We start from the raw sequence: 26,536 nt of genomic DNA, 5'->3' as shown, positions 1-26,536 counted from the left end.
GGTTCATTCAAATGTGATGAATTTTAAAAACGACATGTGTGGATACCAAATGGTTGATAATTTGAATATACAGTGAATTAATAGGTTTACCTGCGGTCCTGCTTCTCCTGGGTCGCCCTTTTTACCTCGCTTTCCTCTTTTGCCAGGTGGACCTGGTGGGCCTGTAATAGAAAAGGTAAAAGTTTGTAAATTAGCACAAACAGGACTCCGAAATTCATATGAGAATGGATACATCTGCATGTTATTAGATAAAAGTACGACTATATCCTTGATAAGCTCCTTTCGGGAACAATAGTTGGTTACTTTTCCGGATGTGCGTGTGTGTGTTTGAGGTGGGGGAGAGGCAAAGCCTCTGAGCACTCAGACCTCCATTCAAAGGGCAAGTGATTTCGAGCTTTTCACTTCCGAAAACATTTAAGGATCTGAGAAGATGTTTGGGCGTGTTTTCTCGTCGTTCAGGCCGAATACCAAAGACACACGCCTGATTGCCTGGTCCCCAGAAAGCGTCCAGGTTGAAATTGACATTGACATTTCTGGTATTCTCTTAACAAAATGTACCTAAATACGTCGACCATTCTTGGTCGTAAGTTCGTTGTACGTTGTACTTGGCCTCCGGGCAGCGACAAATTTGCATGGAGCCTTGATGCCACCGGAATGTGTGTCCGCTCAAGGCCGCAATGCGAAATCTGAAGCCGGCACCTCGCGTGAACCAAGCGGAAAAAGTGCTCGCGCCTAGGGATCTCGACTCCTGCATCATCATCATCATCATCAACGAAGCAACAACCGGTATCCGGTCTAGGCCTGCCTTAATAAGGAACTCCAGATGTCCCTGTTTTGCGCCGAGGTCCAGCAATTCGATATCCCTAAAAGCTATCTGGCGTCCTGGCCTACGCCATCGCTCCATCTTAGGTAGGGTCTGCCTCGTCTTCTTTTTCTACTATAGATATTGCCCTTATAGACTTTCCGGGTTGGATCATCCTCATCCATACGGATTAAGTGACCCGCCCACCGTAACCTATTGAGTCGGATTTTATCCACAACCGGACGGTCATGGTATCGCTCATAGATTTCGTCATTGTGTAGGTTACAGAATCGTCCATCCTCATGTAGGAGGCCGAAAATTCTTCGAAGGGTTCTTCTATCGAACGCGGCCAAGAGTTCGCAATTTTTCTTGACAAGAACCCAAGTTTCCAAGGAATACATGAGGACTGGCAAGATCATAGTCTCGTACAGTAGAAGCTTTGACCCTATGGTGAGACGTTTCGAGCGGAGCAGTCTTTCAAAGCTGAAATAGGCTCTCTTGGCTGACAACAACCGTGCGCAGATTTCATCATCGTAGCTGTTATCGGTTGTGATTTTCGACCATAGATAGGAGAAATTGTCAACAGTCTCAAAGTTGTATTTTCCTATCCTTATTCTTCCTGTTTGACCAGTGCGGTTTGATGTTGTCCGTTGGTCCGTCTTCGGTGCTGACGTTGCCACCATATATTTTGTATTGCCTTCATTAATGTGCAGCCCAAAATCTCGCCCCAATGGCCGCCTGCTCGATTTGGATGAAGGCAGTTTGTACGTCTCGGGTAGTTTTTCCCATGATGTCGATATCGTCAGCATAGGCCAGTAGTTGGGTGGACTTAAAGAGGATCGTACCTCTTGCATTTACCTCAGCATCACGGATCACTTTCTCGAGGGCCGGGTTAAAGAGGACGCATGATAAAGCTATCCGGCCTAGCAAGATAGGGGAGAATATCTTATAGATGGTACTCAGCAACGTGATACCTCTATAATTGCTGCACTGTGTGATATCTCTCTTTTTATGTATGAGACAGAAAATGCCTCGTTGCCAATCGTTAGGCATTGATTCGCTGTCCCATATCTTGAGCACAAGTTGATGAACCACATGGCGTAACTGCTCATCTCCATATTTAACCAATTCTTCTGTAATTCCATCGGCTCCTGGCGACTTATGATTTTTTAGCCGATGAAATGTACGGACTGTTTCTCCTAAACTTGGTGGTGGCAGTATTTGTCCGTCGTCTTCAGTTGGCGGGACCTCCAACTCGCCGATGTTCTGGTTGTTAAGCAGTTCATCAAAGTACTTAACCCATCGCTCCAATATGCCCATTCTGTCAGAAATCAGATTTCCCTCATCGTCTCGGGAAGATGAGCATCGAGGTGTATAAGGCTTCATCCTACTAACTTGTTGGTAAAACTTCCGTGCCTGGTGCGGTTGCTCCCTGTACTTTTCTAGTTCACAGACTTGTTGTTTCTCGCAGGCTTCCTTTTTCCGTCTGTGAAGTCGCTTCTCCGCTCAACGGAGTTCGTGATAAGTCTCTGCGCGTGCCCGCGTTCTTTGAGAATGCAACATTACTCGGTATGCGGCATTCTTCTGTTCTGTTGCTAGTTTACAAACCAGTCGTTCCGACTCCCTCTGCGGCTGGGGCCAAGTATGTTTGTGACTCCTGCATGCATGTCATAATAAAGAGAGAAATCTTCCGGGGAACTCTTGACGCACCTTATGAGGGCCATTGCGAAGTCCTCGAGCGAAGCCCACAACGTTTTAGCCTCGATGCTGAAGGTATGATCAAGAGGGTCTCCTTGATCCGGCTAAAGCCTTTCTTCCCGGAAAAAAGCACAGACAGAAAGCCGCGCATCGCAACAGTCAAGCTGAGGAAGCCATACGGCTGGTTCCCCGCTGGAACCGGCTTTAGGTTTTAGCTGGGGGTGGAATGCGGTGGCGGAGCACTCACTGAGCACTCAGACCTTAGTGGTCCATTGTACTCGATTCCCCCGTCTAACGGAATATCCCGGATTCGTTTATGTATCGCAGGATTTCTGTTAGTGGATGTGATGCTATCCGTCGCAGATGGAGCACATCAGCACCAAAAATCTGATTTCTGATGCGTCCGTAAGAGGGGCACCCATATACAAAATGTTCCGTGGATTCCGCTTCCTCATTACAGGATGGATACGTATCATCTTGGATAACTCCTATTCTGAACTTATGTCCAGCTAGTGAACTATGGCCAGTCAGAATGCCCACAATACTTCTGCAAGTCTTCCTGCTTTTCAACAAGATAAACTTTGCAGTATGTTTGTTTGGTTCTGACAGGAAGAGTTCGGTCTGCATAGCAGCATTAAAGCTTCGCCACCTGTCATTATGGGAACCTTGATCCCAGTATTTGATAGCAGCATCAGCCAATGTTACCGATACCCCAATTGCTGGTTCCGGTCCGGTCATGTTTCCCCATGACATTGAAGCCTCTTATGCTAAGGCATCCGAGATTTCATTTCCCTCTACACCACAATGACCAGGTACCCAGAGTAAATCCACCGTATTGAATCTGGAAACAGAATTCAATCGGTTTCTGCATCCCTGAACGATTTTTGAAGTGATCAAAATACTACTCAACGCCCTCAATGCAGCTTGACTATTGCTACAGATTGCGATACGCCTGCCCTTCAACCGCTCGTCAATCATCCGGTTGCAGCCTTTAGGATCGCATACACTTCAGCCTGAAAGGCCGTTGTGTTTCTCCCAAATGAAGAGCCCACTTCTCGTTTTTATTCTAAGGGTAGACTCCTGCTCCAGAACCATTTTCTGTCTTTGAGCCATCGGTGTGGAAGACGTCAGTATATCCTGACACGCATTCTTCTGGCTCGTCCCAGTTTTCTCTCCGTTTCAAAATAACATCATATCTTCTACCAAACAGATGTATGGGGATCTGAGAATCGGAAGGTATTGCGAAAACTAGATTCAGTTTCCCAATGGCTCTTCCAATGCTTTGTGCCCCCCACGTCCATTGTTTTTCATAGATCTAATCGAATTAGTCTATGAGCTGCTCCCATTGCATTGCTCCGAATAAACAAATCCACGGGCTGCAAATTGAGTAATGCATTCAGAGCTGCGCCGGATGTGGTGCTCATGACACCGGTAACACCCGGACACACAGTTCTTTGCAGTGTGGCTAGTTTACAGCGAAAACTCTTCTATTGCACCTTAACTTACCACACTACGGATGCATAAGCGATCATCAGCCTAATGATAACAACAAATATCCACATTACTATATGAGGCCTAAGTCCTCGTGTCGAGCCAAAGGTCCGCCTACACAGCCCATAAGCTGTGATAGCTCCTTTCATCTTTACCTTTACATGTTTATTATTCCAAAGAAGCTTCTTGTCTAGAATAACTCGCCGATATTTCACTTCTTCGGAGAGTTGCAGGGTTGTACCCTTCATCTCTGTAAGGCAAAGACCATTAAGTTTCCTCCTTTTTGTAAATAATACCAATGTGGTTTTATTTAGATTTACTGAAAGTCCATGCCTGAGACACCAACTGTCAATCAAATCAATGGCGCGTTGTATATTTCTACACACGATTTCGAGATCTCGACTAACAGCCAGTACAGCCCCGTTATCCGCATAAGCTTGAACATGTATTGGCAGATTTTGTAGGTCGCATAGTAGTGAGTTGATCAACATACTTCACAGAAGTGGCGGTAGCACACCTCCTTGAAGGCAACCTTTCGTCGCTTCCGTTATTAAGTAGCGATCTCCAGACATTTCAGCGAAAATGATGTTAGGCTGATTTGCCTGAAGTTCTTTGGATTAGAATAGTCATTTTTCCCAGGCTTTGGTATGAAGACTACCTTCACCTTCTGCCAAGAGGAAAGCACGTAACCCAGAGCAAAACATCCTCGAAAAATATTTCTTAAAAGTTTCTCCAAGTGTTCTATACCCTCCTTCCATCCATACCAGGTGCTTTGAAGTGTTCAAATGATAGTATAGCAGCTCTCGCTTTTTCGTTGATAACAACCGGTCTCGCAGTGTCCGAATTCCCCTTGCAACACCTTCGTGTTGAAGGGTTTGCCGAAGCCGCCAGTTCTCTTCTTCCCACTTCTGAGACTTATTCCCCCGGGTGGTGTACTTCCAAGAGAGTCTGTATGGACTCAACTCTGGAGTTCGTGAAACTACCATCCGGTTTTCTAAGAGAGTTTAACTTGGCCGACTCATCCTTATTAAGGACTCTGCACAACCTGGAAATCTCCCTTTCACCTTCCAGTTCCTCACAGTATGCTCTAAAAGAGTCTCGTTTCGAACATTTTATGAGCCTTTTATATTTACGCTGTGAGTTCCGAAAGTTTACCCAGTTTCCATCTTTATTGCTTTGAAACGATTTGAAAGTCGTCTGATTGATTTCCTGAGTCTCTGCAGTTCTCGGTTCCACCATGGAACCGTTTTACCACGGTGGCTTCGGGAAATAGGATAAACCTCTTCAAAGCACTATCAAAGTGTGCGATTCAGATTTTTCAGTTGATCTTCTATCGCCAAAAGTCCTTAGTGACCTAAGTAGCTCAACCTTGTCGCCAAGAAGTTCATTGTACTTTGTCCAATCCGTTTTCCTAGGATTCCGTCTTTGTATTACTGGCTGTTCGTCTGTACTAGTTAGACTTAATTCTAAGTAACGGTGATCTGAGAGTGAGACTTCATCCCCTTATTGACCCCTTAGTTATTGCGTCGGCAGAGGACACAAAGAATCATAGGGTAAGTAGGCAGAGGCAACTATAACGCTTCTCCTCTTACCATTAAGCTGGTATTGTAAGTTTACCGCAACAAGGTCCTGTGAACAGAATTCTCTCAACATGGTTGCCTCTAACAATTTTGACATCAGAACGCAGGCCCTCGGCCTCGAGGATCTTTCATCGTAGAAGATCCTGGTCCCCTTGGCTGATCCAATGCCACAGCTTCTGTAAAATCGAACTCATGGCACTTGAACCAGAAATATATAAGGATAGTCCTGCAACTTTTCCAGCTTTGCCGCCAATAGATAGTAGCTTTGGTATGCTCCAGGTTGATTTGACTGACTCTTATGTCTGTAGCCATAAGTGCAGTCAAATATGAAAACCGCCGCTAACTGAAAAGTCTACTGCGTTCAGTGTGGATCTCACCGGAGTTACTAGCTTGTCCTACCTTCCACCGAAAGTTCCGCTTTCTTGCGTCCGATTTCTTTGGATATCGCTACACTTGGTGGTTCTGACAAGCAAGCCTGTAGTCCCTTCTACTTTGCGGTTGAAGTTTCCTTCTGGAAGAATTAGGTAACAGTGTCACCGACCAACCGGCCGTAGTCAGATTTCCAGTTGCTCTCATTAAGGGAGTTACTGTACTATTCTTTTTGGCTGACCGCGCCGTAGACACCGGATGTAGGTGTTCCACTGACGTGGAGAGCCTGTCTTCCACAGATTTCTCCATAGGGGAACATGAATTAGGTGAGGCCTCCAAAATACGTGCCTCGGTCACGACCTGATTTCTCAGAGTCGCGGGTGGATTCGAAGTCTATGACTTCTTACTACTTGGAGAGTTACAATCCTTTATTTCCATCTTCATGTGTTTTTGGACACTCTTATTGTAGTAGTAAACTACCACAAGCTCCCCCACCACGACAAGGTGATATCCGAGGGGGTGGACCTGGTGGGCATGTAACAGAAAAGGTAAAAGTTTGTAAATTAACACGAATAGGACTCCCGAAATTCATATGAGAACGGATACATCTGCATGTTATTAGATAAAAGTACGACTATATGCTTGATAATCTCCTTTCGGGAACAATAGCTGATTACTTTTCCGGATAATTTCCAGACAAAAGATTTGAAAACACGAAGACAAGGCCTCGACAGAAAGGAGAAGTTTGGTGCCTGGATTATGTTACATTCTGAGTGCGCCAACAGAAGCTTGCTCACATGGAAATCAGGACGCTCTGAGGTTACAGTTCATCTGCAGCCAGACATGATATTATATAAATTAAATTCCAGGTTCTTTCCTTCAACGATGTCAAAGAAGTTGCTGAGCTCAGAGAGCACAGGGCACACGTACAACCGAAACACTGCTGGCCTTGATGTGTGCATATGAGTTCGGTCCGGTTGATGCGGAAAGGGAATTTCATCACAAACTTTGTAACATTTCAAATTAGAAAACTTCGGAAATATTACTATCGTATGTAGACAGCAAGTGGGTCAGGCCGACGAGCATTGGATACATTTGAACCAGTTCAACCAATGCCTCGACATATGTACCCAACATTGTCTTACTATGTAGATAAAGATAAAATTTCTAATTTGGTTTAAGCTTTCCAAGACTTAAAATCGGATAGAAAGATTAGTTTTGTTTGTCCGATGCCGGATTGCATCGCCGGCTAGATAAAAGATACACATGTGGACACATTTACCCATATAATCCTCGGATGATAAGTGCAGAAGATGGTGATGTTGAAAGTAGGTCAAGGTGCGGTGAACTGGAATACAGTAAAATTGGAGGAAACACGGACTTTTGGAGCGTTAAGGGGATGCCGTAGTAATATTGTAAAAGCTGGAACATTCGTTGATAAATCAAGAGGATGAAGACTAAACGTAAGCATGGAGAGCATAAAGTTCTAAGCCCGAGATGAATAAAACATAGAAACATTTTGATATACACACAAGAGTTTCCACAGGAACCAGGGAATGACCCTAAAACCATCTGGTCTAGATAGATTTCAGGCCATGTACTGGTAGTGAATACCAACTGAGTTAAGAAAATTGCATAATAATGTAATTTAAAAAGGGACAGAAATGGGAAAAATCTATACGTGCCCAGGGACATTGGTTTCACAAGGTAAAATGGTGGCATACGAATCAAAACTGGACTAAAACTGTTACTCTAAAAAGATAAAGATAAGTATACGTAGATGCTCGCCTAAAAGCAACTAACAACGACGGGGTTGAGGGATGATGAAATGACATTCGATTACCATTCATTCCAGAAAAGAAAGTAAAAGACAATTAACGACGTCTTCCGGTAATGGAGGCAAATATGATACGTTGGACCAGTGACGAAACACACCTTAATCACATCCGGTTATCCGCGGTCGATAAGGGGTTGCACCGATCGTGGGAAAATTGGGCGAGAGGCGTCTTCGAGTCATTTCTTTTTTTTTCGGAGTAGCATGAGTGAATGCGTTTACTCACAGAATGTTGGACTCCCGCAACAGTACGCTGTCGGACTACCAACTAAAAACCTCCCTGTCATCAGAGAACTAGCGTGGAACCGTTTGACACATTGCTTGGGGCTAGCCCTCCAGCTCTCCCGGCTTTGGGAGCCTTTAAGTCAGGGAATCCCTTTCACCAACGGAATGGGAGGGGAGGAAGGGCGTTCTTAGTTCAGGGAACCCCTTGCCATCCGGTTCGCAATAAGAAGAGCCCCAACATAATACGCAACACGACTCCAGCTGCCAGCGCTCTCCACCATCTCTCTGACAATATCGTCTCTCCTCTGCGACTGCATAAAGCTGCTGACGAAAGTCATCTCACCTTTCGCAAGGGAAAATGTGTGTTCAGCATCGTTTGCCATTCCATTGCAAAAACACATAATCAGGAGATCGTGCCTTCCGAATCCTATGCAAGTAAGACTGAAAGCCTCCATGCCCACTTAGAAGTTGGATAAGGAAGTAGTCAATCGCACCACGCGCTCGGTTCAGCCACGGGTCTAAATTGTCGATGAGCAACGCAGTCCATTTGCCTCTTGGCTCATTTTGCCAAGAGAGTTGCCAGTAGGTAAGAGTGCGTTGACGGCAACCACGTCTCTTAAGTTTTCGCCCTTGCGGCGGTAGATAGCTTTACGCTCCTTGGCAAAGGGGACAACGGGGGGCTCCTTCACAAGGGCATCAGCCTATACCTCCGCGCCATAGAGCAAAGCGGATTGCGTTGCGTTAGTAGATATAAGGCCCCAACATTCGCCATTAGCCGCCTCCTGACCGAGATTCCAGTCGGAGCCCTGTCCGATACCGCCTTGACATTAGACGCAGGGTCGGGATTCTCTTCTGGTCAAGATAATTACTTCGCTTTTTCCAGCGCAAGGTTGACACCATGAGCAGTCATCTATCCGTTTATCCGTTGCATCAATATGCCAAGTCTGCTTTGCGCCTGTTCAACAGTGCGTCCGCCAACGAGTACCGCAACGTAGTCTGCATAGCTGACCAGGCGCGACTCTTCGGACATATCGAGTCTCAGCAGACTAACATAGGGAGCATTCCAAAGGTCCGGCCCTAGGAAGGATCCCTGTACTACTCCCGACGTCAACGGTCTTTCAGATAAACCCACAATATCCGCAAGAGACAGTTTGGCCCGTGGAATGAGTTTTCTAATATGTCTAGTATATCAGTCTATCTTACCGAATTGAAGGCATTTCGGGCATGAAGCGCTATGAGGAGCACTATTCGTCAGGATCGGCGGCTGTGTTCCTCGGCTCGATGAACAACATCCACGACTTCCATAACAGCATCGTCGGGATTGGCGGCTGTGTGCCTCGCCTCGATGAACAACATCCATAACTTCCATAACAGCATCCGCTGGTCTCTCTGTTCTAAACCCGAACTGCCTTGGGGATAAGTCTCCGCCAGCGCGGATAGCTTCAAGTATTCTACTTCTGATGAGCTTTTCAAGGTCCTTCCCGACCGTGTCAAGCATACACAGGGGTCGGTGTGTAGACGGCAGTTCCGGGTCTCCTTTTCCCTTGCTGATCAGCGTGAGTCTGGCCACCTTCCAGCGACAAGGAAAAATGCCCTCTTTCAGACAATCATTGTACGCCCCAAGCAGCAAGTCTGGTTGTTGGCGGAAAACCAGTTTGTAAACTTCCACCAGGATACCATCAGGACCTGGCGCCGTCTTGTTTTTCATGGTGAGAACTGCTCCTTCGAGCTCTCTAATTGTGAAAAGGGGTTAATCCTCGACGCTTTCGGCGCTACTTACATCAACCGTACAGGATGTCTGAGGAATAATGCCCGTACAATGCGTTCCATCTGGTCGGTACTGAGTATGCAGGGCTTCCATAGAACCCCAATTTTCCGGGTGGCACGGGTCTCATTCGAATCGTTGACCAGATTGTGCCAGCCGCGAGCTTTACTTTTATTTATTGCGGCCTATCACGGCTCGGCTGCGCATGGAAACCTCACACGTTGTCGTTATCAGGTTCAACGCTCAATTTACGACAGTGTCAGCTGCAACGCTACCATCCCCCCCGGAGCGCCCTCCAGTGCGGCTCTGCCTGCTCTAAAAGCTTTGACGAACTTTGCGATGTTCACCCTCGCGACATTCCACAGACAGGGGTAGCGTCACTTTGGTGCACGTCGGCAAATAAAGTCAACCACTTCGGAAGCGATATACTGATGTTCACTTGCCGAGAAATCTTCCAGGACTCGCCGCCCGCTCACCGATGAGCCAGAGATACCGACACAAAAATTATATCAGGGATGCTTCCTTCGCAGCCTGGAACGTTGACGTGGATCTCTTGTTTGAAACTACGAGTCCGGTTCTCGCCCTCATTTCCCTTTGCATGAATATATGTCGCTTGAAGGGCCCTATCAGGATTCGCCCCTCCATGCTCGAAACAGCGTCCTCCAGAGCATCAAGCCGGCGACGAAAGTCGAGCATCGGGTAAACGCTAAAAAACGTTATCCATAAACACGGAATCCAGACAAAGCCATTCCATCACTATTTCGGTATTGCTCGCTGTTTAGCATTAGATCAGCCTTTACCTCCGCAGCGAACTGCGCTAGCAACTGGTGAGCGGTTACATCTCGGTGCATGTTAATTTGTAAAGTGGGGATCATGCCATTCACGGCCTAGCCCTTTCCAGCTCCATACGCATTCGTGCCCTTCATACCCATCCAATTTTGATTTTCGGATATTGCTCGGGGACTTCACTACGGCACGTTTTTGGCCTCGAGCTTTGTAGAGGTGATATCTATCCGAGCATTGGTTACCTCTGGACATTCCCGCTTTATAGCTTCCTTCACTCCGATCTTTTCTGTGAGGCGGTCAAGATCTCGAATTTCTAGAGAGCACATGGGCTGTTGATTAGGGCCTTCTCTCCCAAAAACCACGCTTCACCACTGCCGCGCATTTCTGATGATGAGCCTTTCCTCATCGGCTGTAGCTAAGACGGTCGACTGCGATTCGTATCCGAATTCAATTGCAAGTGCAGCCATACATAACTCTGCGGGGAGACCATCAAACCCAGTGGCTTTACTTAATTTGCGTGCATTGATGGCTAAAATTGCCTCCCCCGTTCGGAGGAACAGTGCGTATCGTAACATGCAGGTGACTAGCCATTTCATCCACAAGAAGGAGAACTTCACCGGATGTGATACGATTAAGAGCCGTGGTGATGTATTCTTTCCATCATGGATGAGAAGTCGACCGTTAACGTCTACAGGACCAAACACTTGTGACCACATGCAAGTTCTTCCGTAACGTGGTATGCACTTGTGAAATCATTGCGTTCTTCGGCATCTTCGATTTCCCTTACCAGCGCAATAGCAAATTTCGTTTTGTCAAAACACACACTACGCTCCACTTCTCATCATTTTGTTCGGTTTCGGGGCTCGAGCCCATCACTCGGTCAATAGAGCTTCCAACCCCTTCCGTTCATTGATCTGCTTCCACGATTCCACAGTCAGCTAGATCTTATGATGTCCCTTCGGGACGTGGCTGATAATCTGCGTAGCACCCGAGAAAAGAACATTCTTGATAGCGGCCCAATGATCATCGATATTCTCAGTCGAGTTACTTACAATATCTGCCGTCCGAGCAGCAAAATAGTTCCCCCACTGTCGAGAGACAATTGGATCATATAAGCGGTCGATGTTGAACTTGAGAGGTCGCAGCTTTCCAACCCCGTGAGAAATGGCGGACGCAAGACACAATCGAACCTAAGCGACCATCAGATGGTGATCCCTTTCGAAGCCGATGCCAACGTCTGTCTTGTTAGGAGAGAACCCCTAAATACCGTATCTACGTACGGTGTCGGTTAGTTGAAACCCAACTAACCTTATGGCAAGCTTTATCGTTACGGTCGCCAAGACGGTGTTTCCCCATCACATAACCGAGCAAGGTGTTATCAGAGTCCACCTTGGTAAATCACCCATCACAATCACAATGTCACTTTAAGGAAGCCTCTTCTGAACTATGCTTCTGCACTATATCGAAAGTCTCCGCTGGTGCAGCATAGCACTATACAATTGTGATTCTTCTTAACTTGCACCGGAATCTTGCAATCATAAGAGGGTCAGAAACTGGCTCCCATGTCAACTTAACGCGCCTTGTGATAGCCGTCGGAAACAATCTGACACCAGATTCGCGTCTGCCACCATTTAGCTTTCCAGAGTGCAAAAGAACATTGCCATAACTGTAGGAAGATGGAGAGGAGTACTCTCCAGAGTCCGTTCATCTTACTTCGCTTAGGCCCGACATGTTCAGCTTATATCGTAGGAATTTCTGCTCCAGTTGGAAAAAGCAAGCATTCTGAGGATCCTCGCTACCGCTTGTCGAGGAGCGTGCACGCATTCCAGAAACCAATCATAATCGCTCTGCCCCTTTTATGACTCTGAGTGCTGGTGTACTATAAAAAACAATGAACGGTGCCTCACCGTAATGGAGACAAAAATGTTGCTTTGGACCAATGGGTAACACGACATGATCACATCCGATATTAGGACATCCACGATCGATGAGGGGTTGCAGAATATTCCATTGCTGTTCAGTTTTTTTCGATGTGTAAACTATGTAGCGAAGTGCCAAGTTGTACGCAGTTTATTCTTAGAAAAACTGATTTGTAAGAATCCCCCGTGAAAACTTATTTGATAAAATATCAAAGACTTTGCCTTCTCACACCAAAAGCTCGAAAAACAACGAAAATCTTAATTCTACTATATTTTTCCTTCCTGATACTATCATACTTTCAATTCTATATTCATCTAGCATTGACCAAATCAAAGATCACTTCTACTGAAGAGACTGTATTACTCTGAAGCAATACAATTTTGTGTTCTTCCACGGAGAAAGTAGTCATGGCTATTATCAATACAATAAGTAGTGCTAGAACCCTTCTTTGCATAACAAAAGAACATTCCCATTTGTCTCCAATTTGAGCTTTGAACTGAACAAATTAATGGCCTGCAGTAGATAGTCCCAGATGTCAATCTTTCGTTGAAGTACCCCATACTGAATATATCTATAACAATTGCTACAATTCAATCTAAATTGAGAAAGAAAGGTTTCTTTTAGATAAATTGGCAAAGAATCGCAAAACCTAGGAGTGCATTTTCAGTGAAGTGGCGCCACTCATCACAGTGGGAATACGACTTATTTCCTTGGTTGCCTAGATATGTGCTTTTATGTGTACAGTGTCACTCACGATGTCACTTTCTCACAAACAACTCGAACCCAACTAAATACAATAATATCGGAAACTGCCCACCAATTAATCTCCCTGTGCGCCAAATAATATCTAAAAATAAAATCAAAAGCATCTTTCTGTCCATTATTCCGTTCGACATCAATTATCTGAGTTCCACTTGTAAAGTTTGTTCAGCACGCGATTCCTTGGGAAGCTGCTGAGTCGCGGGAGTCGGGAGAGACCAACAAACAAAAGGAAATGTGAAAAGTGGTTGGTGGTAGTATGTTTTTCTTTTGCCCCGCGCCTAAGTAATGTTCGCATTTCCCAAAATAATATTCATTTAATTGTGTATATTCTGCGTCTGGCGAGGAGGAGACCCGCTGAAAACTATTCGTAGTGCCACTCTGACGCTTCCCATTCGCTCCACCATGCATAAGCAGACGAAGGCTCTCTAGTCGCCGGCATAGTCGTCTTGGTTGTCGTCAACATGCATCCAAGATCTGATGGCTAATGGGTATAGAATAGGCAGATCTATCTCAGCGGATTCACTCTACGACGCAGCCACCATGACTATGGATCCATCTATTTACCATGTCTCGCCCTGTCTCGCCTCCCTGCTTGGGGAATAGCGTGGATGCCACTAATTGCGGAAATCGAGTTGGGGTCTATTTGAAGTATGATCTTTGACTTAAGTAAATTTAGTAAGCCGTGGACTGCAGCGCACTGAAACCGAATACTGAAAATAAGAAAACATTGGTACGAGAACAAAGCCATTTGGTCCAGAAACGAAAAATCGAGAACAGGATGCAAACAACAACAAGAACCGGGCAAGATGTTAAGATACGTTTGATGCTGCCAGTACGTGGCTTGGCTAATGGAAGTTAATTAGCTTGGAAACGTGAACAACTTAATTAGATGCATTGCAAGATATTGTATACATTAGGATTCCCCGGCGCGGGATAACTTAATCGATATCCACCTTCGCCTCAGGGACTGACTGAGTCCACGCATCTATGTATGTTTGCTTATGACGCTATCGAAATTTATGAAACGTTCTCTGCCTGTACGTCATGGACTCTCCGACAGGAAACTAGAACGGATAAGAAACTACTTTGCACTTATCTAATTAGTCCGATAAAAAGATAGTGCTTTGATGTTTTATCGATTACGGACTATAATGTGTTTAATTAGGAAAACGCAATCAACCAGATTTCCCGCTTCGAGATATTGTGCAATAAATTTCCTTCTAACTATTAGTATGATAGGTGTATACGGTTTTTATGCATATCTGATAGCATCTGCTGGCTTAATGGTGTAACTCTCCCAACTGAAAAGGTCTGATGGTCACTGCGGTGTGTCTAGAACTGATGAAAAATTAAATGATTGATAAAATCTCAATATCAATCCCTATTGCCGTAAAGATAACAGCTAAAATAGTCCCACAATGTATAAAAGATATTTTGCTTAGGCGAAAATAAGTAAGCAGTTTTCTGCTCAGGATCGTCCTGTGTGGAACACATCAGCAAGCTGTCCAATTCTAGCTATGCTATCAGCAGTAAAATTGCCTACTTCTTACTTGGATTCAAAACCAAATTACCTGTTAGGAATCCTCGTACAGTAATTTCCATCCAAGGGCTTTAGTATGATTCCTCTCTCCCTCTCGACACCACCTTTTCGTGGTGGGGGAGCTTGTGGTAGTTTACTGCTACACTATGGGTGTCCAAAAACATATGAAGATGGAAACAAAGGATTGTAACTCTCCAAGTAGTAAGAAGTCACAGACTTCGAATCCACTCGCGACTTTGAGAAATCAGGTCGTGGCCAAGCACGGTTTCATTTTCCCCCACGGAGAAATCTATGGAAGACAGGCTCTCCACTTCCGTGGAAATCCTACACTCGGTGTTTACGACGCGGTCAGCCCAAAAGGATAGTACAACAACTCCCTTAATGAGAGGAACTGGAAACCTGACTCCGGCCAGCCTGTCGGTGACACTGTTGCCTAACTCTTCTAAAATACGGGAGAGGAAGGCTCGGCAGAAAGAAACTTTAGCCCCAAAGGAGAATGGACTACAGGCTTGCCTGTCAGAACCCTCTCCTCCGCCTGTATCCGGAAAAACGAAAGAAAGGGAAGCTGGTAATGCAGGCGAAACTGGTTTAACGCCGGTATTTGACAACAGGTCCATACAGCCCGGACACCGTAAACCTGGCAGGCCTCCTAGCCGACGAAAACGGAAGGCATTGCGAAAGAAGGCGAAGTTTCTTGGGAATGAGGACATGGACGTTGCTACACCACCAAGTGTGGTGATATCCAGAGAAATCGGAAGCAAGAAAGTGGAACTTTCGGCAGAGGATGAAGACAAACTGGTAACTCCGGTGAGATCCACACTGAACGCAGCCGACTTTTCAGTTACAGTACGGTTTTTTGATATCAGACTGCACTTATGGCTACAAACATAAGAATTAGTCAAATTAACCTGGAGCATGCCAAAGCTTCTTCCTATCTACTGGTGGCAAGGCTGGCAAAGCCCGAGGGCCTGCGTTCTGATGTCAAAATTGTTAGAGGCAACCACGCTGAGACAATTCTGTTTCCAGGACCTTATTACACTCAACTTACGATACCAGGTTAATGGGCAGAAGAGAAACGTCATATTCACCTCTGCTTACTTACCCTATGATTCTTTGTAACGTCCGCCGACGCAAAAACTAAGGGATCTGGTAATGTATGCAGAGTCAAGTGGCCTTGCATTTTCAATAGGTTGTGATGCGAACGCTCAGCATATTTGTTGGGGTAGTAGCAAATGCAATCCTAGAGGAGAGAAGCTATTTGATTTTATCATTTCAGCTGGTCTGATGACCACGACGGTAGGGTGCGCCCCTATGTTCGTGGCGCCAAGAAAAAGTCAAGTAATTGACCTGACAATCTGCACTTCCAAGTTGTTAGAGTTGATTAGAAACTGGCAAGTGCTAAATGAAGTCGCACTCTCACATTACTGTTACTTAGAATTTAGTCTATTACAGGCGAACAGGAAAACGGATTGGGTAACGTTCAATCAACTTCTTGGCGACAAAGTGGAGCTCCCTAGGCGACCAAGGACTCCTTTCGCGAGAAAAAATCAATTGAAAACTCTGCATCGCACACTTTTGGAGTGCTTTGAAGAGGCTTGTCCTATTTCCCGAAGCCAATGTGGTAAACCGGATACATCGAGAAATGCGAAGGCTCGGGAAATCAACCAGATAACTTCTCAAATCTGGCTTGCAAAAGCAACAAAGATGAAGACTGGCTAAACTTCCTAAACTCAGAGCGTGAATATAAGAGGCTGGTAAAACGTTCAAAACGAGACTCTTTTAGAGCGTACTGTGAGGAACTGGAAGACGGACGGGAGACTTCCAGGCTGTGCGGAGTCCTTAATAAGGATGAGTCGGCCAAGTTGGACTCGTTCAGAAAACCGGATGGCACTTTCACGAACGAAGAGTTGAGTCTATACAGACCCTCTTAGAAGTATACCACCCGGGGGAATAAGTCTCAGATGTCGGAAGTAGAGAATTGACGATTGCTGCAAACCATTCAGCACGAAGGTATTGCAAGGGGAATTTGGACACTGCAAGAGCGGTTGTTACCAAAGAAAAGGTAACAGGAAAAAGAATGTGAAATGTGTGGAGAGACTGGAGCATTCGCGAGAAGGCGCTAAGGTCGCACCCACTAAATGAAAACCGACATGCTTACTAATGTGGAAAGTGCTGTGAGTTTGCTCTTCATTCTTTGGTTTCAAAGATAAAGGATGCAACTCTGAAGGGTGAGTACGCAATGGGAGTGTTGGTGGACATTGAAGCGGCTTTTGATTGTACGCCCTTCCAAAAGCTCTGTGATGCCGCCAGAGAGCATGGCGTTGAAGCAACTCTAATAAAGTGAATCTACGCTATGCTAACGCAGAGATTACTGTGCCCTGAAATCGCTGCGGGTAGCATCACATCCACTAACGGAAATCTTGCGATACATAAACAAATCCAGGATATTCCGTTTGACGGGGGAATCGAGTACTCAAAAACCTGGACACTTTCTAGGGACCAAGCAATCATGCGGGTGTCTTTTGTCTTCGACCTAGACGAGCTGATGTTAAGGATCAGTTAATGATGGGCGACCTTGGACGAGAAAACACGCCCACGAATCTTCTCAAATCCTTAAATGTTTTCGGAAGCAAAGAGCTCGAAATCGCTTGCAGTTGGACACCTTCAGGAGTAATCAGGTGGCCTAGGAATCTAATATGAGATTGTAAGAATTTTCATTTCTCAAAGTTGAGTACTAGGCCGGCCTCAAGGAGACGTTGAGAAACGCACTCGAGTTGCTCTAAATCCCCACACTCAGAGGAAGACGCGACCAGAACATCATCCAAATAAACAAAACAAAAGTGGAGGTTGCACTGCTTAGAGTGGATGAATCCCTGAAAGGCTTGCGTCGCATTTCACAGTCTATAAGTGATCTTAATTAACCCGAAGAGTCCGAAGGGTGCGCATATTGTCGTTTTCGAAATGTTTTCGGAAGCTACAGGAATTTGATGATATGCCTAAGTTAATAAAATATGGCAGTTTGCAATCGAGTGCGCAAATTCGTGGATAAGTGCAATGGGTTATCGGTCTGGAATCGTCTAGGCACTTAGTGTATGTAATCCCCATAAGGACTCCATTCGAGATTGGGTTAAGCACCATGTAAAGTGGTAAAAACCCACAGCCGTCTGAAGATTTGCAAATGCCCTGCTAATGAAGTTCTTTGAACTCCTTCCGCAAAACTGTGAGCTGTGATAATGGGTGCACCTTACAAAAGATGAGCCAGTAGTGTGTTGTTCTGTTACCTGCTGATCATATTGTTTCCAGATTTGTATTTAAAAAGACATACTTTACCGTAACTACTAAAAGAAAGGAATGATCACCAATGAGCCAGTCATAGAAGGAATATCTGACTCAGGAGTATCCTCAGAAAACTCGATTATGGAACCGATCTAACTACTTTTAAAAATGGCGACCATTTTCCAGATGGAAATATATGACGTTTGCTTGGCAACAAGAAAATATCTGGGACAAAAATGACAGAACTTGTTTCAACACTCACGCTTTGTAATTGGCATTAAATAACATTCCCATATCAAGCCAGTTGTTGAAGTGTCGCAACTAGCAACTGCCGAAACTTGGCCGATTGAACGAAATAGTCACGATGTGGATGCCAGGGCACTCGAACAGTGCTGATAATGAGAAGGCTGAAAAAGTGGCTTGCTAAGGCTCTGGCTTCACAATCCTGGCACAAGAACGGCATTTTTATTGTCCCTTAAAAATTGGATCATGAAAACCCTAGTGTAACTTCTCACACGACACATCTCTATAAACTACCACAGGCCAAAAATTGGGGTGGTGATCTCCACTGAGGACTCCACTCACCAACGTGAGGATGAGACCATTGCCGAAGATACCCCGGAAAAGTTTTTTCCAGCGTCGCTACGGAAAATTACATAAAAGGGTATCGATAAAACTTCTGCTGGTTTTTGATTGCTACTGAATACAATACAATGGGCCATATCCTTCAGCAACTTATGCAGTGCCAATTGCCTTTCATGAGATGGACAATCGAGTTAGCATTGTTGATAAAGATCCTTATGTTGAGTGACCTAAAATGCTGAGTAAGACTTGGAAGTATGCCCCAGGTTTATCATCCTGCGATAAAAGTTTGAAGTTGTTCCAAAACGAATAGATTAAATAAGAAAGCAGCATGTTAAAGAATATTGTCGATTCATGTAGAAAATCAGAGCAATAAGGAACTTAATGGCGAGGCTTTATTCGTATTGACACATAGAATGGGCTTAGGGAATGGGGACCCATTTTCCTAGTATCAATCTCTTTGGATGGTGGTCTAGTATTTTATAGCCATTTTTGAATTAAACGAGTGCCCTGTTCAAAAGACTTTTGCTAACCTGCAAGCACTGTATCCTATACCAGAAAACGAGGTCCTATGTCATTTCTGCCTGCAAGTATGGAAGTTAATATTGCCCACGATAGCACCAGTGAGACCAGATAGACTAGAGGCACGATTTGGAACACAATAAAGAAAAAATATACAAAAAATAACACCTTGCAAACGACTCTCGTATTAATCACCTCAGTCGCAAACCGGAAGTATACCCCGAATGGAGACTCCTCTAATCCGAAACGTAATCAGAAAGTGACATCGAGGACAAAAACAGGGAATGTAATTAGATGAGCAAATGTTACAAACCAGAAACAAATGGACGATAGAGGAAGTATATTGACAAAAGTGACCAAGAAGCGAATTACAAAAAGGGGAAAACCACGAGGCGCGGCGCTATTTTGACTAAAACGCGAAAATTAGAGGAAATTGGCAAACTGGTGTCCTAAATTAGAAGAGCTCAGAAAGGCGGCTCTTTAACATAACGAAGCAGGCCATTGGCGAAGTCATAAGCAGGCATAATCAATCATTGTAGTACCATCAAATGCCAAGACACGATGAGGTTACTACCAAGGAAGGTATAGCCGCGACAATTCGCTTTCGCAAATTGGGGGAAGCTTCAGAGTCACACAAACTGTGGCACTTGTCCCTTCCTTTAGAAAGTGCTAATGAGTTTTTGAAAGCAGGAAGACTGACATAGGCTTACTTCTCTGCACAATGTATGAACTGCCAGCCTTTCATACTATGAAAACATTATGACAGTAATACAGATAAATCCCAGTGCTAGGCAACTCAGGACCTCCAATCACAAACTTTAGTAGACGACTGAGCGGATATTGTTCTCTTCAAGAAACCAACAATTGTCGATAATACTTGATCTCACATTGGCCAGCAGTTTCTTTCTGAATAAGACGAGGTGGGTTAGTGAAAAATGTTCGCAAAGCCAAACAGAGAACCACAAAAAGGCAGGTCCAAAATGGAATCATAGTTTCCTTGAAGAAGATCTGTTTACTTTGATTCTGGCAACATGAACCAAGGATCACCAGAAAAGTGATTAAAGCAACTAATTCAATCTGTTGAGAAAGCGCGCAATACATCAATGTTGAGAAGAACATCAAGAGATTGAAACTCGAGCGAGAATTCTAATGATATAAGCTGGATTTTCTGAAAGAATATCCCGACAAAATTAATAAGACTGACTAGGCTGACCCTGACCAATGTACGAGGCCAGATAAAAGCAGCAGGATCACTCTCAAGACCATTCGACATCAACAACGGTCTACGACAAGGGGATGCCCTATCATGCGTCCTCTTTAACCTGGCCCTCGAGAAAGTGATCCGTGAAGCTGAGGTAAATGCAAAAGGTACGATCCTCTTCAAGTCCACCCAACTACTGGCCTATGCTGACGACATCCACATCATGGGAAGAACAACCCGAGACGTACAAACTGCCTTCATCCAGATCGAGCAGGCGGCGCGAGATCTTGGGCTGCACATCAATGAGGGCAAGACAAAATATATGGTGGCAACGTCAGCACCGAAGACGAATCAACCAACAACATCAAACCGCACTGGTCAAACACAAACACGAACAAGAATAAGGATAGGAGAATACAATTTTGAGACCGTTGACAATTTCTCCTATCTAGGGTCGAAAATCACAACCGATAACAGCTACGATGATGAAATCCGCGCACGGTTGTTGTCAGCCAACAGAGCCTATTTCAGCTTACAAAGACTGTTCCGCTCGAAACGTCTCGCCATAGGGTCAAAGCTCTTACTGTACAGGACAATAATCTTGCCAATCCTCATGTATTCCTCGGAGATTTGGATTCTTAGCAAGAAAAATTGCGAACTCTTGGCCGCGTTCGAGAGAAGAATCCTCCGAAGAATTTTTGACCCCCTACATGAGGATGGACGATTCTGTAGCCTACACAATGACGAAATCTATGAGCGATACCATGACCGTCCGGTTGTGGATAAAATCCGGCTCAATAGGTTACGGTGGGCGGGTCACTTAATCCGTATGGATGAGGATGATCCCACCCGGAAAGTCTACAAGGGCAATATCTATGGTAGAAAAAGAAGACGAGGCAGACCCTACCTAAGATGGAGCGATGGCGTAGGTCAGGACACCAGACAGCTTTTAGGGATATCGAATTGGTGGACCTCGGCGCAAAACCGGGATGTCTGGAGTTCCTTATTAAGGCAGGCCTAGACCGGATACCGGTTGTTGCGCCGTTGATGATGATGATTCTGGAAGAAAGTGGTGAGACTCTCCCTCTTGCCACACTTATGACAATGTGCTTTTATAGTCTGGAGACTGAACTGGTAGCAAACGGAATAGGATGCCGAGCTGCTTCTGTAGGCTACCAGAAAGCATACTCTCTTTACCTGAGAGACGGGCTTGACACACTTTTAACCGCAAGATTGCGGTTCAGGTTGAGGAGTGTTACAATTGCACTTTGCTATGCCCCAACGGAGAATTCCAATATACTTTAGAAGAGTGGTAAAGGTGACATTGTGATCGTGATGGATGATCTGAACGCCAAGATGGTCTCTGGCAACAACTTGCTCGGACATGTGATAGGGAAACTCGGTGTTGGTGTCCGTAACGATATTGGTGCAAAGTTTGCAGAGTTCTCTAGCTTCCACCGCATCGTCATTGTTGGCACCTTTCTTAAGCAAAGAAGTTGGCATAAGCTCAGTGGGGTTTCAACTGATCGACATCATACGACTACTTACCACTTAGCGATCAGCGGTAGATAGGAATTGTATAGTAGATGTGCATAACAAAAGAGGCATCGACCTCGAATTGGAAAAATGCCGTCGAGTGGGATGCCCAAGGGGTGAATGACAACCATATAATAAACTTCCATACTGACGCATTAATATCCTTTTCAATCAATTTTTAAAAAAAACTGGGCAATACAAATATATGTAGATATCCACACTATCTTAATGGATCAATTGCTGCGACGATGTTAGAAACAACAACGATGTCGGTATATCGAAATGCTAGCATTCTGCTCTAAGCACCCCAGAGGACAATTTTCACTTTCCTTTTTCCCTTTTTAACCGAGCATGCAATCATCATTGGCAGAGCGATAAGTTAGGCAGGTCTAATTTCGTTAACCGAAATTTGAAATATTGATCAAAGCACCCACTCGCTTTTAATGGTCCGTGCCCCAGAAATTTTCGAGAATGGAGTCGAAGCATCCTTCCATGAGTATTTCAACTCCTCTAGACACTTAGCAACCATAATTTATGTAACAGTTACACATTCCTTCATGTTATGATTAACGACCATGAATTGTCGTTTTTACGTCTCAGCACTTAATCGAATTAACGTTCAGAAGTCCACAGCCCCCGCTCCCACCCCCTCTCGACATCCCCTCGACGACATTCTAAATTTGTGTGAAATATTTATGAATTAGCCGCATCTGAAATTTCTCCACTTCTAAACTGAACAATCATCTTTCTAATGAATGAGATGTAGACGTTCACTTTAATTTCCCTGACACAACTGACCTATTAATACTCCGCCACTTTACGTAGGAGCCAACGGAACACACGTCGACTCCGTGTAGGTATGAGGAAAAATTCCAGAATTTCCCGTCTCCTAGAGTGGAGGCCTCCTCCGCTGTTTTCCTCCCCATTGAATTCCCCGACCACCGTTTCCGATTGTGTCGGTCTGCCCCCGAGTTCTGTAGAATTTAAACATCTTCTAGACTTGACAAAAATGACTGCAAATTGGCTTCGACTAAATTGCGAACTGCACGAGAATATCTTCATTAGGCTAATTAGAAACTTACTTGGGAACTTTTGCTGGGAGTTGAGTGCAGATAGTGGAGTTCATCGAGACAAGTCGGCATTGAGCAGGAGCTGTCTGGATTGGAGGCCTCTGGGCCCTACCCATTCCTGCGGCGTCATGACAAACTTTCATTTGATCGAAAGTCTTCTCCGGGAGTCCTAAATGGAATGGATTTTCGGATGTCGTATGCCAAAAGTTCATCATCTTCATAAAACGTACGCCTGGGGCTGGGCTGGCACTATGTGCGCTAAGTAGACTCAATAGTGTTTGGTTAATAGAAGCAGAAGCCATTCAGTAGTTTTCTCCTCGAGCAGGCAGGGATGATAAACTCGAGATGTAGACATGCCGGTCTAATGTGATAATGTCAAATATACTTAATTGAATGATACAATATCGTAGCTCGTCGGTTGATTTAAGGAATTCCAACTATTTTGAATGGCTGCGAGTATTTGTTGATGTAATTTGTGGCTCGCTCTATATGGAGGAAATTTTTCAAGAAGAAATAAACATTGAGCCAAATAAATGGAGCTGTTGAAGATGGAGAGTGTTTTGGGTGCGGGGTGACGAACTCTTGGAATTTATAGAGTCGCTAATTTCGAAATAGGTTCCTTAGTCACGAGGCGTTGAACTAACATAAACAAAATGTGTCTAAGTAAAGAACTATTTTTCACTTTTTATTGGTTTAGAGTTTAGAGTGGAAATCTTTTTATTCGAATGAAAATGAAAAGCAATTTTCCTACCGAATTAAGGTCTGTTCCCCCTCAACCGTGCCCGGAGTATATCTTCGATTATAACTTGACAAATCACAGCTAGTAAATCTTTCGTAAGGCTAGATTGATAGACAGCCAAGAATAGAAGGTTTATGATAATGTCCGGCTAAATATCATCATCAGCGGCGCAACAACCGGTATCCGGTCTAGGCCTGCCTTTATAAGGAACTCCAGGCATCCCGGTTTTGCGCCGAGGTCCCTAAAAACTCTCTGGCGTCCTCGCCTACGCCATCGCTCCATCTTAGGTAGGGTTTGCCTCGTTTTTTTTTTCTACCATAGGTATTGTCCTTATAGACTTTGCGGGTGGGATCATCCTCATCCATACGGATTAAGTAACCCGCCCACCGTAGCATAGATTTCGTCGTTATGTAGGCTACGGAATCGTCCATCCTCATGTAGGGAGCCAAAAATTCTTCGGAGGATTCTTCTCTCGAAGGCGGCCAAGAGTTCGCAATTCTTCTTACTAAGAACCCAAGTCTCCGAAGAATACATGAGGACTGGCAAGATCATTGTCTTGTACAGTAAGAGCTTTGACCCTATGGTGAGACGTTTTGAGCGGAATAATTTTTGTAAGCTGTCCGGCTAAACAGGAAGAAAAATGTTGGGATGGTAGCAATATTTCAGAGTGATCCATGATTGGTTATGTAAATTAAATCTTTTCGATAGCCAATTTATAACCATATCAAAACAAAACCTTGAGTCTCCACTTTTCGTCGCTCGACCTTAACATGCTGGCCCTAGGCCTAGATTAAAGAAACCTTTTAGACAATGCATGTAATCCTATCCTCAGCAAGGAGTCTAGCAATGAACTAACTGATAGGGAATGCAGCCTTTTGGGAGCCAACTTATCTCTATCTGAGGTTGATATGTAGGTCAAAAGGAGTCCCTCGTCTTTTTTAAGGTTTTGTTTGCAAGGAGTTTGGCGGAGTCAGCTCATTTTAGCTTAGTCACCTTTTTTCTATACGCGGCGCACGCGACCGCGCTTTTCTCCTCTCCTTCTTTCGCAGTTTGGCTTGAATAGATGCGATCATGGAGTTCACTGTATCCCAATTTTCTTGATGTGCTAGCATTTCTGGCACCAGATTTTCTGGTACAGCACCTCTCCTAGAGTGTCCTCTAGTTTCCTCCTTTCTTCCACAAATCTCGGACAGTGGAAGAATGCATGCTCTGGGACTCGATCGCAATTTGGACAGTCGGGTGTGGTCTCCAATTTAAACCTGTGCAGGTATTGCCGATATTCTCCATGCCCCATGAGAAACTGGGTGAGATTATAATTAATCTCATTGTGTTGTCTCGACAGCCATTCCTTGATGGCAGGAATGAGCCTGTGGGTCCACCGATCCTTTCCCGAGCATTCCCAACACTCTTGCCATCTATTTTGGGATTTTGGGAAGATGTCAATCGGGATCATTCTAGAGATGACGAATGTTGCATCATCTGAGACATTCCTGAAGGCAGAGCATACCCTCAAGGCTGTCCTCCTGTATACTGCACTCAGATTGTTGGTGTTAACTGACATCCGCAACGCCTCCCGCCAAACTGGGGTCGCATAGGGCATGATTGAGGCCACCACCCTGGCTATAAGCAACCTAGAGGTATTCCGTGGCCCTCCCACGTTCGGCATCATCCTCGCCAGGGCCATACTAGCAGTGGACGATCTATCGCAAACATACTGCACGTGTTGCTTATAACTGAGCTTCCCTGAGGAGTGGAAAGTAATGATTTCTTTAACGGACCCATTCTCAGAAACTACCCAACCGAAAAATTTGAAAAAATCATGATGCTGCCTTTATATGGTGCGAAGGCCTCAAAATACTCTCCACATTGATATCTGTTCAAATTAAGTTAATAATAGTATATTACCATATTTTTGGGAAAATTGAGTAAAACCCCCCTTAAGTTTATCCCAGAGTTATTAAAGTTGATAGTAGCATAAAATGTAATATGAAGCTTATTATCCCCAAGTTTGATCAAAATGATACTATTAGTAACAAAGTTACCATAGCTCAAAGTTGTCTTTACCATGTAAATTTACAACCCAAAGTACTAAATCCGACATGCTAAATGCATATACATACGTGCAAATGGGATAGTTCTACACTCAAATATACTCACAGAAGAAGCAAACAAAACCTTTCATACCTGAAGCGCCCAGCTTCCGGTTTCCCGAATTGTTTTTTATGGCTGAAGGTAGAAATCTTAAAAAGACGCTGCTGCGCCAAATTGCAGTAGTGTGTGGGATTCTCACCTACTAAAATCACCTCCACTTCTCCGCAGATATCCTCCCGGTACCACCGTGAAATGTTACTTCGCGAGGAGGACTCTGGTTTACACCAACGCTACTAAGTCAAGCGTCCTTCGCACTTTCCGGGCTCGTTCCAGTTCTTTCAGCTTCTCCTGTATCGCAGGTACTGATCCGCTTATCGCAATCCAGTTTGCTGCGGACCTCAGCATCTCCTCCGCGATATTATGGGGTAAGGTAACTGCGTTGAGTGCATCGTTTAACTTCCCTCTTCCATTCGCGAATCTCGAACAGTGGAACATAACATACTCCGAGACTCATCCAATCCGAAGCGATGTAAGTTCTTCCTGTATCCACCCTGTCCCGTAAGGAACTGCGTTAGGCGGTAATTTAATTCCCCATGCTTGTGCTCGAGCCATCTCTCAATATACGGGATCAGTGTATGGGTCCAGCGGCCTTTTTGCTGTACAGCTTTTTCCTAGTGGCTTTTAGGAAGCCCGCAGTCGGTCGGATTCACCCTCCTCCTCCGGTAGAGACAGAAGATCCAAGGGAAT

The 26,536-nt window shown here is 44.8% G+C and overlaps 1 protein-coding gene across 10 annotated transcripts in view; it reads right to left on the bottom strand.

Moving 5' to 3' along the window:
* The window catches only part of LOC119651203 (collagen alpha chain CG42342), a 259,891-nt gene that overhangs the window by 152,868 nt on the left and 80,487 nt on the right, over positions 1–26,536 (bottom strand). For all 10 annotated transcript variants that reach the window (XM_038054648.1, XM_038054646.1, XM_038054654.1 and 7 more), the window contains exon 2: positions 91–161. In XM_038054648.1, the coding sequence (XP_037910576.1) occupies positions 91–161 (71 nt within the window). The remainder of the gene's footprint in view (positions 1–90; positions 162–26,536) is intronic.

Source organism: Hermetia illucens, chromosome 3 (genome assembly GCF_905115235.1).
Source record: "Hermetia illucens chromosome 3, iHerIll2.2.curated.20191125, whole genome shotgun sequence".
NCBI classification, from domain to species: domain Eukaryota; kingdom Metazoa; phylum Arthropoda; class Insecta; order Diptera; family Stratiomyidae; genus Hermetia; species Hermetia illucens.
This window is presented reverse-complemented; position numbering and strand designations above follow the sequence as displayed.